Here is a 15,346-nt window from a genome sequence, read left to right on the forward strand (position 1 = left end):
GAAGGGATGACACTCCCACCTCCCAGCTGATCACTCACCACTCGATCTATAAACTCCATTTGCGATCTTCTGGCTATGATCAGCCATCTGGAGGACACAGGGTTCTCCTTTATTCAGGGAACACTTTTGGGCTCCAGGGGATCCTGCCCAAGCCCTAAAATGCTGCACTGCCAGGTCTACTTGCGAAGCTAATTTGCAAAGAGACACTGTTCAAAACACCATTCCCACCAGAAGCCTCCGCAGTGGTTTTATTCTGAAGACCACTAAAATGCCATCTCAAGACTGGATGGCTAATTACACACTGGCCCTCCACCAGTAGAGCCACAGAGGGAATACAAAAATAGCATATCTGAGATGGTACTAGGTCAACTAGGTATTTCATGTATATGTCCTAAGGTGGATAGACGCATATTCAGCACTATCTTGGAAACGTTATTCTTGAGGCTTTGGAGAAGTAGATTGTCACATTTCACAAAAGCACATTTGTGAGCAAGGGGAGCCTTGTTTGAAGGCCAGCGCTTAATGGGAAGGCAACAACTGAGCTTACCAGTCTCTGCGCCCACTCTTTCTGCAGGCTAATTACAGAGTGCTGGAGCTAGACCTCAGTTACAATGAGTTTGCTGAGAAGGCTGGAGAGCTACTGGGACATATGCTAGGTATGTTTTGTTTCCCCACTTCTTCAGAGAGGAGATGGTAATATTACCCGGGTTTGGCTTCCTTTTGGAAGAGGGACATTAGATATTCATGCTGGTTTTGGAATAATTGGGCTACACGCAAACTGTCGTAAGATAGGTAGAAGCAGGTCCTTGGAAGGACTTTTGTCCATTGACAAAAATGCCAAATCCAGGCTGTGTGACCAACCAAATAAACATTGTTTTTTTTTAAAATGAGTAAGAAATCTGATTTGGTTGAGCTCTGCATTCACACCTGTATGTTATGCTGATGGCTGCACTCTAAAGTGAATGCATCCAAGGAGAAAATGAATGAAGCCAGGGCTTTTTTTTTAATGCAGAATGATTTAGTATTAGTTTTATTCATAGCTACTATACCTTGCACTCATATTATCAATTTGGCCATGTTTCAGGGGAGAAATAGGTGTATTAGTCTATGGCAGTGTTTCTCAACCTTAGCATCTTTAAGAGGTGTGGACTTCAATTCCCAGAATTCTGCAGCCAGCTTGCTGGCTAGGGAATTCTGGGAGTTGAAGTCCAAACATCTTAAAGTTGTCAATATATACACTATACACTGCTGTATAGGCTTCATCAAACTGCCTTTGATGGACTGAGCAGCAGAAATGGTGGTGATGTGGAAAGTGCTCCTGGAATCATAAAGTTGGAAGATTCCATTATGTCCACTGAGTCCAGAACAAGTGCTCAATACAGGGATAGAAATGAAAGCATCCTTGACAGATGTCTGGCCCCTGCTTAAACGTATCTGAGGAAAGGAAATTCCACACCTCCCTAGGTTTTCTTATTTATTTTTCTTATTAATTATATGTCACAAATTCTGGACAGCTTGCAAAAATGCACATATACCATATGTAAGTGTTTGTGCGTCTTTTCTTCAGCCAACAATGAATCACTGGAGATTCTGAATCTGAGCTGGAATCATCTGCGGCTGAAGGGCACCATGGCTCTGAGTGCTGGTCTCAAGGTGAGAACCTGCCAGGCTGTCTGCTCTAGGCGTCTTGAGATCAAGGCCTGGAGCAAGGCAAGGTTGAGTATGATACTGAAGCAACAAAGACAGAACAAGCTTATGGCAAGATTAGCAGCAAGCAGAGACCCTTATTCACAAAGCATCCTAAATATTTTAAAACACGAGATGCTTTGGAAGCTGGCAGTGAGATAGCCATCCATTCAGAATTGACATTTTGTTTATAAAGCAGCACCATAACTATATGACTATGTCTAACCCAAATTTAATTTGCATCCCTCAATACACTTTTGGATTGTGTAGATCAGACAAAACAGGCACACCTGCAATAAGATAACCTTTCCCAACCTTTCCCAACTTGGAGCTGTGTTGGGCTACATCAGAATTTCTAGTCAATGATCAAGCTGGCTGGAAATGCTGGTGTCCTCAGCATGGTGCCCATGGACACTAATGTACCAACAATTTCCTTGACCTGCCAGACCCCCTGCCCCATCTGATTTCATAGGATTCCTTAATTTAAAAAATAAATAATGGGAAGATAGGGAATTTCAAACAAAGCTCTTTCCTGAATCATAATCTGTTTCCAACAATGCCTCTGGCTCTCACACAGGGCACTTCCACGTGGCCAATGTCACCCTTCCCAACACTCTCCCAACCCTCAGAGCCATTCCTGTGATGGAGTGCAACAGTCTTGATGTCAGTTATTGCTGGAATGGCCGGAGCCAGCCTCCATCCCTTCTACAGCATCTATGAGTGAGAGCTGAAAACAAACCTTGGCTACTCCGGTACCTTTCATCCCCAGCCGGATCCTTGCATCACTTTGTTTGCTCATCAGGAAGAGGCCTAGTGCAAGAGAACCATGATATCATGAGGCCTTTACTGTTGAGGGGAGGGGGGAAAGCCATAGAGTCAGGGATTGACAGGAATTCCCTCCAACGGAAAAGCTGCCTGCCCCTGGTCCTGTGGTACTCAACCAAATGAAATTACAAAGCAGAAATTTGACATTTTGGATGGGCAAGCCAGAAGAAAATTGGCTTTAAAAATCGAGTATGCTAGTGTGGGAACTGAGGGGCTCAGCATTTCTAAGGATCACACCAAAGCCCTTCATGAAAATACATACAGACCTGAATAGGGTTCTAGAAAATTAGATGGTAGATGGCTGTTACTTGTGCTTTATTTAGAAATGTGCTCACCTGCCCAGAAAGAAGAGAAAGATATATTTAAGTCAGTGTTTCTCAACCTCAGGAACTTTAAGATGGGTAGACTTCAACTCCCAGAATTCCCCCAGCCAACATGCTGGCTGGGGGAATTCTGGGTGTTAGTTCACCCATCTTAAAGCCTGAGGTTGAGAAACACTGATTTAGTTGGTGGAGAACATCCTGGGATGCTCAGACTATAGATGTTTTGTCATCGGCCATGTCTACCAACAATAACCTGTTTGTGCCCATAATGCTGTCAAGATTCCAGATTGGCTCACTAGCCCAAAAAGGTTGGGACTCCTTGGTTCCTTGTTCCAAGTTGGGGAAGTCTGTTCTATGAGATGGACGCCCTACCTTTCAAGGTTCCATACAAATTCTTGAAAAATCCTAATTCAGAGAAAAAGCATGAAAGCTACACAATATCAAAGCTGTCAGTGAGATTACAATAAGCACACATTGATTTTTATGTTATGTTTTGTTGGACTTTTATGCCACATTAGTTCCAAAGAGCGTAAAGCAACTTGCCCATGATGCCATGTGAACAAACTCCTCCAGATGCCGGTAAAGGCTAGACCTGATTAGTTTCAGTTGTGGAACTGCGTCATGCAGTATGGGCTACCTACATGGCTGCTTAATTCTGTTGAAGGACAATATGTCACTTAGGGGAGAGTAAAGTATGCTGCTGCCATTGTAAACAGTTCCATCCCAGCCCCAGCACCACACAGCATGTATTATTATATTGTATTATTATATAGTTACAGTAAGTCACTAGGTGGTTCCAAACACCACTCCAGCTAAGTGGTATCTTGAATTTTCTACTGATTTCTATTATTACCGATTTCTATTATTGAGAGATAATTATTGAGAGTTGTGTCTAGCTTCCTAACTGGGCACCATGACCAAGTTCTGTTCTAGCCTTCCATCTTGTATAAACCCATCACTGGCTTTATAAGCCACTATTCTTAAATGTAAATTTTCAGTGCCTGTGAGTGAAAAATTATATCAAGCACTTAGTGGCATTGTGGAGAATTTAAGAGGCAATGAAGTCAGCCTTGAATCACTGCAGCCACTATGCAGGCATTTCTCAATACCAGCTGGAATACTAGCAGGAGATCCTACACATCCTGGTCCTGCTGTGAGATTCCTAAAGTCATCCAGTTTGTCTGTGTGTGGAAAAATGTTGGGAAAGTAAAGCCTTCATGCTACGTGCTTGTTGATTTCAAACATGCTTTTCATCTGAATTGATTTCATTTCTGATTTCAGAGCTGAAAATAGTTTGAAAGATTAAAATATTTTTAAAGACACAGATGAAAATTGATTCTGTCCTCTCTTTTTTTTTGGAGGTTAATGGAGCATTGAAGATACTGAACCTTTCCTGGAATGGCTTTGGGAATGAAGGCGCCTTTGCCCTTGGAGAAGCTCTCAAGGTCAACAATGTGCTCACCGAACTGGATATCAGCAACAACCATATCAACAATGAAGGGGCAGTAAAGCTAAGCAAAGGATTAGAAGTGAATGGGAACCTTAGAATCCTAAAGGTGGGATGCCATATTCTGAGCTGGCCTACCAAACAGACAAACCCTCAGGCTGCCAGTGTTATGGCCCTGGGTGAGCTATTTACAGCACTGATAGAGCTATGCAGCTCACCGTAGAGTCTGAAAAAGTCCAAGTGTTGTTGTTTGGTTTTCCTTTTTCTAGACCTCAGGGCTGCAGAGACTGATTTCAAATCAGTTGAAGTAGCAAAGAGGGTAAGAAAGATGACCGCAAGAAAGGTCTGCCAGATGAAGATGTTTGAATGACCATGGTATTCCCATGCCATGCTGCTTACAAATTGATGGGCTGAAAGTGGTCATTCTTACAGCTTTTGTCTAAGTTTGGGTTGCAACTGATCACACACAGAAAGAAAGCCCTGACTACAGGTAGACCTCACTTACCGACTGCCTAGTGCAGTGACTGTTCGGAGTTATAACAGTGCTGAAAAAGTAACTTTGTGACCAAGGAGCACATTTACGACCTTCGCCGCGTCTCTCTGTCACGTTTGCCATTACAGTCAGTTGGTACACATTGTCCTGTGTCTGACCCTTTTTTTTTCTTTATTTCTCCATCGCAGAGTAAAGAGATTGCTTAAAGAAGCAATCTCCTTACGCAATCTCTCCTGTGCCTGACCTGTTGTTTCTCCCCTGCCCCCATAGAGTAGAGAGATTGGAGAAGAAGGGATTACAAGAGACTAAGCAGGCAAGAGTGGGGAATACACATCAAAAAAGAATGCATCTCTTGTAATCCTTTCCTCTCCAATAAAAGTAAATACAAACATTAATTCCCTTCTTGCTAATTATCCCAGCATTGGGGTGAGTATTCCAGAGGGCAGGGGAGTGGGGAAAAAGGAAAGCTGAAAAAGAAAAATGTAAGCACAGTAGTGGTCACATAATTTCACACTTGGCAACTGAGTTGCTGGTCCCAACTGTGGTTGCTAAACGAGGACTATCTGTAGTATTTGTCTGCTCCTTGTTTGAGGGCCCATTGTTATGTCAGAAATATAAGCAGCAGAAAAGTAATAAGCATAATTGCATCCATCCATCACCACCACCATCTTCATTTGGTTTAGAGGATGGTGTTTTTTCCCCATAAGTAAGCATAGAACATGAAGATAGCGCTTGCATCCCCTTCCCACCTTGACCTGGGTTAGCTTCCTAGCCCAGCTAAGTTTGGCCAAGCACTACCATCTGCTAGGACAGTATTAGGCACTACCATCTGCTAAGACAGTACTATATTTAGCACATTTAAGAAAAAAATAAAATGCAAAGTGCTTCAATGTCTTATGATAAATAAAAATTTCAATAAAGAAGTGGCTATTGCCATTAATAAGCTGTCAAGGAGGACATGAGAGCAGGGGAAACCACTGTTGCTTTCTGATGCAACACCATAGAAATCTGTTCAGAATTACAAACAATGAACAATGATATTGTTTGACTGTGCTGAACACAATCAACAGTTCTTCCAGGCAGCTGTACCCTGTTCCTTCTTCTCCAGCCTCCCAGAGATCCTTGCTAAAAATTCTTTCCCTGATCGGATCATCAAGCCATGGCAATGACTGAGCAATGTATTCTACTACTTCAGATGCCTAGTTAGCTACTGATCACTGTTATTTCAATTTTACAGATCAAGAATTTTGCTCATGAGCTCATACATTGTGTAAAATCATGCAACAGATCTATATCAAAATTGGAACAAAACCAAGCCTCCAGATCTATGTGTGGGGTTTTTTTTAGCTCCAGGACCAAAATAATTTATAATGTATTATTTCAGGATCCAAATTATTATTTATTTTCCTCACAGATGTCCCAGAATCCCCTCACAGTAGAAGGCGCTATTGTTCTTCTCACATCGATCAGGAGGAATTCAAGCTCCAGAATGGAAGAAATCAATATCTCAGTAAGAATGAATTAGCAGTGGAAAGGTTTAGAAATATATATTGCTATGTGCACACATCCACTTTTTGATAAATGAAAGGTTGCAGAAGTGAATTCTGGACTCTGTTTCCTAAGAAACACAAAGACAGCATTTCTGTGCTATAAGATTTACTTCCACTCTGTGCAGACTAAACATAAAATGGGAAGATTCACGAGATTAACATCTTAACAGATTCCTGTTTCCCATCAGATTTTTAGGGCATCGCACCATCAAATTTCCTGTCAAAAATAAAGTTATCTTTCTCTCTGCCCCATTATCAAGAACTTAATTGAAAGGTATCTTGTGCGTCAATCAAATAACACTGTCCTACTAATACAGAGTCCTCAAATTTGATAATATTGAAATCCTCTTAAAGCCTTCCATGAACGATTTTAGCTGCTTTTTCCAATACAGCCCATGTATGAATGACCAGAAGAATATTAGCTTGATGACTTTTCAGTTTCCTGAGTTAAATGAAGGAAATTGAAGTGGATCTTGAAATGGTTTGTACATTAAAAGAACAGCTCACTGCATACATACCAAGTGAACTTCAAGAACAGAGACATAAAAACTCATTTGAGAGTAACGATCTCATGCATATTTGTCTGGAAGTGCATGCCACTTTGTTCAAAAGAATATGCTAGCAAGCATATTTGTATGAAAGACTCAGCAAAGCTGCCTGTGATTGGCAAGCCAGAATTCATTGTGCAAAACAGGAAAAAGGGGGCGAATCACTTATGAAAACTGATGGCATATATGTAGATTTGTGCAAGTTACAGAACCCAGAGTTTTTGGGTGCACAGTTTGAAAAGCAGAAAATAAATAGAACTCTGTCAGAGGGCTCATCCTAAAGTTCCCCTGTCGATACCAAGAACAAATCCTGGTAACTGTTTTTATATGCTGTGTTCTCCTGATATTGCCCTAGTCTCTTCTTCAGGCTCAAAGTTGATTTCCACTTTTAAAGGATGTGCTCTCTTCTGACACAGTTTTTGGAATGGACTTGATTAAGGACACTTCATAGATAATTGGCTGACAGTGTGATTAGGAATGGGATCTCTACTGTGTGTATTGGCCTCTTCAGACTGCTGTGAACATGCTTCTTCCCCTGTAACCACTGGGTACCATTTTGGCTTTGACTGCAGGATCAACCAGACCCCTGGCTTCTACAGAGGCAGCTGCCTCCTTCTGAAACACTTGTCAGTTCTTACCCAGGCTCCTAATATGCATGGGTATGGTGCTCTTTTGAAAGAGCATTAGACATGTTTACATCTGTATTTAGAAAACAGGACTAGCACTCTCTGGAGAGAAGGCAGTTCTATGCTGCACTGAAGGTCAATCTAAAATGATCCAAGTTCTACCATCTGTGTTGCTGGTTCTCTTGGCCATAATGGCACTGCAGGTTTTCAGCTGTGTCTGCCAACGAAGGGATTTGTGTAACCACAGTGTTCACTGCTTTTATTACTTTGGGAGGCAGGTGGTGCCATTCTGCCTGTTTGTGTCCAAAACCCATGTCCAAAAAGAGACCAGTTAATGGGTCACGGGCATGGCAGAGGAGCACAAGTTGAAGTTGGAGTGAGGGTTCCTTCTATTTTCCTTCTGCCGGCTCTCCATACTCCTGGCCAGTGAGTCAATTTTAGGCCATAAATTTAATTCTCTTTCAAAAGAGTGCTAGACTTGTGTTCAGAACTGCTGCTTCTACAGCTGCAACCTGTCACTTGGGCAGCTGGGAAGGTGTCTAAACTCTCCACCAGGCCCCTGCTGAGGCTTATCTGACCCTGTCCTGCCACATGTTAAAGCAAGTGATTGGTGCTTGTTTTTCCTGACAGAAGATGATGCTTGGTGGGGGGAAAAAAATGAAACGGAGGAATCTACCATTGCTTTTATTAACTTTTTCCTGTGCTGAAACTGTAAGCACATCACCACTTGCTGGCCTCATTCCTGGGCAGAATTGTGGCGGGGGGGGGGGGCAGTTGCCATCATGCTTTTCTGCTGACTCAGAGACTGGAATACAGCACAGCAACACAGCCATCCAACAGTCCCTAGAATGACTTACTGGAGTTATATCAGGGGCTAATTCCTCATGGGAACCAATTCAGTAAATGGGCCTAAAAATGGGGGGTGGGATCCCTTCCTTCTGACCCCAAAGCTTGTTTTCCTGCTCTTGGCTCTACTTCAGAATGTGCTTGTGAATGAAGGCTTCATCAAGCTGTTAGATCTTGTTTGTGAAGCACGACCCGAACTAGATATCATCTACGGAGGGATTGGAGGCTGCCTTACGTCAAAGCCTGAGCAGCAGGAAGATGGTATGAAGCTGATTCAGGTAAGTGTAATGGTCAGTCACTCACTTGAGTCAAGTCTGTTTAGGCTTCTGCTCAGAATATGGGGTATTTGCTGAGCTGTCATGTCTTCCAATAATGCAAGGCTTAGCAGATACTCTGGCATGGCCAGTTTCCCCCCCCCCCCACCCACCCACAAGGCATCTAGAATAATGCTTTGTCATTCAAACCTTGCATTAATGAAAGACGTAGTAGTGGGTTAGCTGCAAATTGCTCCAGGGCTTGGAACAAAGTATTAAAAATAAATGCATAGTTTTTTAAAAAATATATCTGTTGTGCCTTTATGAATGAGCATATATTGTGTGTGTGGGTACAGCCTGAATCAACTACTGCAGGATGAAGTCCTCTTCATTGAAGGTTATGGACTATAATCTATCATGGTGGTGCATGGTGGTACAGTGTGGGTTGGTAGACATGTTTTTCAATTTCCCAGTCTAAGGTTGAGAGAGGGTGACTGGCCCAAAGTCACTCAGCTGTCTTCCATGCTTAAGGGAAGACTTGAACTTTCATTATTTGCCCTCCCCCAGCCCAGTGCCTCTGAGGTTCTCCCTAATTGCCTGCTGGACAATTTATTTATGTTTGAAGGCTACACCTAAAGTAGACACAGAGTTGGCCAGATAGAATTCTCTGGAAAAAGCACTATGTATCAAAAGTGCCACCGCTATGAAAGTTAACTTATTTAGCTTCAGGCAATTCTTCCAATCAACCAATAATTACATTTGCACCAAGGAAGGTTGTATAGAAGAAAAGCCTTTCCATTGCTGTACTGCCAAGCCACAATGAAATGGCACCATGTTACCCACTTTGTACTGTAAGTGATTGACTGTCTAGCACACAGATGTACAGGTAGTCCTTGTTTAGCATCTGCCTTGTTTAGCAACCATTCACAGTTACGACAGTGATGAAAAAGTAACTCTGTGACCAGGCTTCACATTTACAACCTTCACAGGTATGTAAAGCAAAGGGAAGCTGAAGTAAGATTGTAAAATTGTGATGTTTCACTTAGCGACCACTTCTAACAACAAGTTGCCGGTCCCAATTGTGGTCGCTAAACAAGGACTACCAGTATGACTCTCCAGCTGTTGTTGAACTCCAGTCCTCATTAATTCTAGCCAAATGACAACTTCTGATGGGTGGTGGGAGGTACAATCCAGTAACCCTTGCCCACATATTGCCCATCCTGATCTAAAGAAAGGGATTGGCAATCAGTGTAGAAATCTGCTGAATGTGCTACCATAGATATACCCATTTGAAGGCATCCATTGGGAGAAACATTCCTTAAGCAGCATCAGTGAGGTTTTTGAGCCTGCAGCTGGCAGTTCCAGAATAGTAGGATCAGTGCTAAGAAGCATTAAAACTAAGAGGAAGTTTGGCTTGGAGGCAGTGAGTTTGGCTTATGGAAAGTGGTTCAGTTGTAAAGAGGAAACTTTTTATAGTTTTGGCAAAACAATGTCATGTTTTCTGAAATGAAAAGTGAACATGGCTTAATAACTGCTTAAGTATTAACAGTCAAAAAGCAGAAAAAAATTCACAAAAACTTCATCAAAGAGTCATATCCAGAGGATACATGTTGAATTCAGCAGTAGAAAACTTAGCCTTCGTGTTAGAACTGCAAGATGTCACGGCAGATTTAATCTGAATATCCAAAGGTGCTTGATGCCATCCTGAGGTAAGTGGTTTGAAATGTTGAATTGGGACTTGTAGTCTCATTCTCTTCTTTTTCTTTTATCCCCAGAACTATTTAGATGCCAACAAGCTACGTCTTTGGGACTTTTTTAGGAGTATGGATAAATATGGTGACATGAAAATTCCTGTGGCAGAGTTTCGGAGAGCCATGATGCTGGTAATGTTTCAAAATGTAAAATTCTTTTAATTTTCACAGTTGCCCCAAAAGATCCCTGGGAATGTTAAATTCATTAGAATACTATAGGTTCCCAGCACTGCAGCTCCCAGCTCTTCTGCATCTGAAAACCCAGACAGATAAGCAAGCATTAAACAGTCATAAAATTATAGTGGTGATCAGAACAGGCAGTATGTGTGTGTGTGTGTGAATCTGCACTCCCTCCCACATTGGGTGGCCCAGGGCCAGAGGCCACAGATGACATGACTGTGGAGACAGATGGATTGTTTGGTCCTTTTCTCCATTGGAGGAGGGGAGGAAGGTTTATTTAAAAAGAAATAATTGAGCAAAGCCTGTTGCCTTAGTTCTATCATAGTTACGTTTTTCCCAGAGAGAAAGTGGAAAACTGCATCATTTTTATTCAACAGTTGCCAGATTTTGGTGGTATGAGGTTTAGAGATTTTGAGGGACCCCAAAAAGTGCTGAAGGAAATATATGGCTTAGTTTCCTTGAGTTTTCCATCTCTGATGGAGATGTGGACTCCAGATTCTCAGCAGTACATTAATTGAGGAGCCACTGTTGACCAAATGCTTCTCAAAGAAAAAGTGTGTGTCAGCCCCATTAGGTAAACCAGACCAGGAAATCAACTTCACAGGAAGGCTAAAACTACTTTTAATGAGATTGGCTAAAATAACAGAATCTTGCAAGCCCAAATGTTATCTGGACATCCTGGACTCAAAAAATGTTTTACTCCTTGTTGCCTTGGCAATGGAGCTTGTGCATCTCTGTCAAGATCATCTTCCCTACTCACTACAGTGTGCCAAGATAAATATCTATAGCTTAAAGGGGGATGTGGCTAACACATTACTGGGTAGTGGCTAAACCTGAGATTAGCAATAGCAGATCTGGGTGCTAAACTGATATGTCCAATTCAATTATGGATATTGGTAGGGAAATATAGGATATAATATCAGTAGAGTTGGGCTTTCTGCCTTCTGTTGTAGGTAGTATGGGGGTAAGTTATTATTGCAAGAGATGAAACCTCTAATCCTTTGGACTCCCATCCCAAACTCCTGTCACTGTAAGACAGCATGGATAATAATAAAGGATGATGGTGGCTGCAGCACAAGAATATCTGGAGGACACCAGGTCCATACACCCTGCTTTATGGCAGGTTACAGAAGACAAGTCAAGTCAGCATGCTCCCTGCAATGGTGCAGTTAGATAATATTAGACTCTGTTAGATCCTAATACAGTTAAACAACAATTGTCTTGTGCTCCCCTCTTCATTTAATTCATATTATGAAATGGCTGTGATCTGGAAGTGGGTTGCCTTTGCTTTCTTCTGGGAAGTTTTTAAACTTCCAAATCTAGTTTACAGCCCTTCAGTAGTACTTGGATCTCCCCTCCAAGTACTATTCAGATCTGACCCCACTTACTTTATTGAGATCAGCCAAGATTGGCTAGGTGCTTCTACCTTCTGAGACTTCTCAGATGGAACTCAGCTCCTGATGACTACATAATTTTAGCAGTGAAACTGGAGTGGTTGACTGCTGCCTTTTTTCCAGGATATTTTTTCAACTTCCCAGTTCAGCCTACAACTGTAGGTTTTCCTGATGGTTTCCCATTCTAACCAGTTCTGATCCTGCTTCAGTTTGTGGACTACTCAAGGTCAGCTAAGGGCCACCATCCACTGTGACAATCACCAAGATCTATGCAATAACTTTATTCTTGTGTCTCAAGCAATCAAAGATCCCCCTGAATCGGATTCAGGTTAGAGAACTGGTACACAAATTGGACCAAGCCAGAACAGGCTATGTGGACTACAGGTGAGTGCTATGTAGTATTATATTAAACAAATTTACCCTCTCTATAACTTTTTTTCACACACACACACACACACACTGTGTGTGTGTGCGTGTAGAGAGAGAGAGGGAGATGGACAAATATCATTTTGGTATGTGAAAATTTTAGAGCAGTAAGTGTTAAAATATATGTAATCTGTCTGCAAAAGCACACTGTAACAAAAATACTTCTGCAATTTCTGAAAGGGAGAGCAAAGTGCTTCTTGATTAGTCCAGGGATGGCAGTGTTGAAAGGAGAAAGTTGTCATGAGTGCCGTTGAGCTGAAGTCATCAGCGCAATGGCACACATGACAATAGCAAGGAAACAGGAGAAGGGGCTCAAGATAAGTAGCCATCAACTCACAACGACTAACGGCCAACAAACAATAACTAAACGGATCACGGAGCACACCCGAGCCATCAGCGCCAATACAACGGGGATCGCCCAGCTGACAGCAATCACCGGATGAATAGAAAACCCGATGATGGGCGATCCCGGAACGCCAGCGGGGCCTCACAACCCCTCACCCACCGGCAGGGCAACGTATTGGACAAAGGGGGGGGACGTGACCGCGAGTGAGGGGGCGCTGACCGGCGCGGGGTATTTAAACCCCGCACCGGCGCGCTCCTGTCACTCTCAGCTTTTTTCTTCCGACGCTGTAACTGCGCTGTGAATAAACCAGAGCCTGATCCATCGAACCAGTGTCTGAGCATTATTCAGAGGCAGGCAGCGCATGACAAAAGTCCACCATGGCTGGAATGGGAAGGTGGGTAGCTCCCCAAGGCTGTTCTGCCCTCATCCCCCCCTTTTTTCTCCCATGGGCAGCCCTGGGATGCCAAGTAAAGGGAGGAGAATTTATGCAATCACTACTTGCAGGAGCAAAAGGTTCAGTCTATTCTCTGAAATCTCTGACCTTAAGCCTTAAGCTTACCAAAATTGTGTTCTCAAGATGTGACATAGAATGGCAAGTCAATGAACATTCTCAAGAAAATGCAGATCTGAGGAAACATATTCTAGAATCATGGCATAAATATGGTTAAGAAACTGAATCCCCAGGGCTTCTCCAGAGATGCATAGATTTGAATCTTTCTGAATTTTGTAAAAGCAAAACAAGTTATTTTTGCAATTCCTTTTCATTTAGATCCTATGGGTACATGGTAAACAGAAACTTTGTAATTTCTTCTTCCTCTATGACTGCTAGTAGGTCAAGGATAGATGAGAATAAACCTCAGGGCTTCTTCATAGTTCTAGCTAGATGTTCAGATCCAAGAATAACATATCTGATTTATCCTCGAATCAAATGTATATTTTATAATGCCTTATCTATAATGGAAATGCTTCTGACTTAGGATTCTTCTGCATATTTTCTTGAATTCAGTAGTGAGGCCTAGCCCTTCTTCAATTATCTTAATTTACCTGAGATGGCTTAGCCAGAATTCATTCAATTACTGACCTTCTTCCAAGAGGCTTGTAATAGGACACACACATGCACACACAGCATGTGGTAGCTTGGACCCCAGTAATTCCCATCAAAGGTCTCCAAACCCTCTTCTATCTTATCTCCCCTAACCCTTCTTCAGTCTGAGCTAAACAGCCCCAATTGTTGTAGCTCTTCCTCATGGGAGAGCTGTCCACTCCCTTACTCACTTTGGTTGCCCTTTTTTGCACCTTTTCTAGCTGTATGTCTCCTTTTTAAGATATGGTGACCAGAACTATAGGCATAATCATATGTGGAATCCTTGGTGCTCTCTGAGCCTTGTTGTTTTCTTGCAGACGTTTCATTGCCAGACTAGGCAACAACTTCAGTGCAAAGAGGGAGTGGGCCTTGCTCTCAGTTTATATACCATGGCTGAGAGCAAGGCCTACTCCCTCTTTGCACTGAAGATGTTGCCTAGTCTGGCAATGAAATGTCTGCAAGAAAACAACAAGGCTCAGAGAGCACCAAGGACTCCACAGTTCAACCCTGAGCTACAAATATTCGCTTTGATTGATAACCATATGATGAAGCCTGATCACAGTTGTTCAGACTTGCTTTCAACCTACAGCCAACAAAGGTTATTTATGTCCCTTCAGTTCACTGAATTTGGATGCACAGAAGTACTGTTTGTGTTCTTTTTGAGAATTTGTGTTGATGTGCCCAAATGAATGTATGGGACAATGGATCTCCATGACTGTGAGTTAGGAGTCAATATTTGCAGGCCTTCCAGTCATTTAGTTCTTTTCAGCATCCTAAGGAACTGGGAAAAATAAAGGAAAAGGGAGAAAAGTTCAGGAAAATTACTTTATTGTTAATTCTTGCTGTTTTTTCCTCATCTTCAAATTAGTCAATATAGAATTGAGGAGCCAGAAAAGAAACCCAAGGAACAGGAGAAGAAGGACGATGATACGTTCTAAGCTGGTCCTGCAATCAGGTTGACTGGTGAAATATAAGTTCGGGCAGGAAGCTAAGAAATGTGCTGCGGGCTGAGGGATAAATGCTGGAGGCGGAGAGGCAATTGGATATCCACAGATCTTGAGTTTAGACAATAAAATGTATTGTAAAGAAGCCAGTTTCTATACATCTGAAGGAGGAAGATATAATCAGTGGCATTTGTGAAGGGCAGTCAAAAAGGCAAGATGGCAAGATGGCAGAAGCGGGCAATGGCCAAATATCAGAAAATTCTGGTCCAATACATCTGGAGACATCAGACTGAAGAAATCTACACTGGAAATTCTCTTGATGTTAGCTGTGGTAAACAGCATGACTCTCCCATTTCAGCTTTTTTCCATTTTTTTGAACATCCTTTTGTTATATTAATTGATTTTATTTATGTATTTAAAACATTTCCCTCCCACCTATCCTTTGTGAAACTCTAGACAGCCCACAGCATCAATAGTAACACAGAAATGAATCACTACAAAAAAAGAAAAGAAAATATTAAACAGCAATCTGACCAAAAAAAAAAAAGGAATAGCAGCATAATTTTGTATTGAAAGCTTTCCTGAGTGAGGAGCTTTTAAATACCTTCTGGAAAGAGAAAGTG

At 42.1% G+C, this 15,346-nt stretch overlaps 1 protein-coding gene across 1 annotated transcript in view; it reads left to right on the plus strand.

The window, feature by feature from the left end:
• The window catches only part of LRRC74A (leucine rich repeat containing 74A), a 32,789-nt gene extending 18,009 nt beyond the window's left edge, over positions 1–14,780 (plus strand). The window contains exons 7-14 of the mRNA XM_063293664.1: positions 575–656; positions 1,568–1,653; positions 4,196–4,390; positions 6,189–6,284; positions 8,479–8,622; positions 10,374–10,481; positions 12,222–12,307; positions 14,648–14,780. Of these exons, the coding sequence (XP_063149734.1) occupies positions 575–656; positions 1,568–1,653; positions 4,196–4,390; positions 6,189–6,284; positions 8,479–8,622; positions 10,374–10,481; positions 12,222–12,307; positions 14,648–14,717 (867 nt within the window). The 3' untranslated portion in view covers positions 14,718–14,780. The remainder of the gene's footprint in view (positions 1–574; positions 657–1,567; positions 1,654–4,195; positions 4,391–6,188; positions 6,285–8,478; positions 8,623–10,373; positions 10,482–12,221; positions 12,308–14,647) is intronic.
• Positions 14,781–15,346: the final 566 nt, after the last annotated feature.

The sequence above is a fragment of the Candoia aspera genome, chromosome 1 (genome assembly GCF_035149785.1).
Source record: "Candoia aspera isolate rCanAsp1 chromosome 1, rCanAsp1.hap2, whole genome shotgun sequence".
NCBI classification, from domain to species: domain Eukaryota; kingdom Metazoa; phylum Chordata; class Lepidosauria; order Squamata; family Boidae; genus Candoia; species Candoia aspera.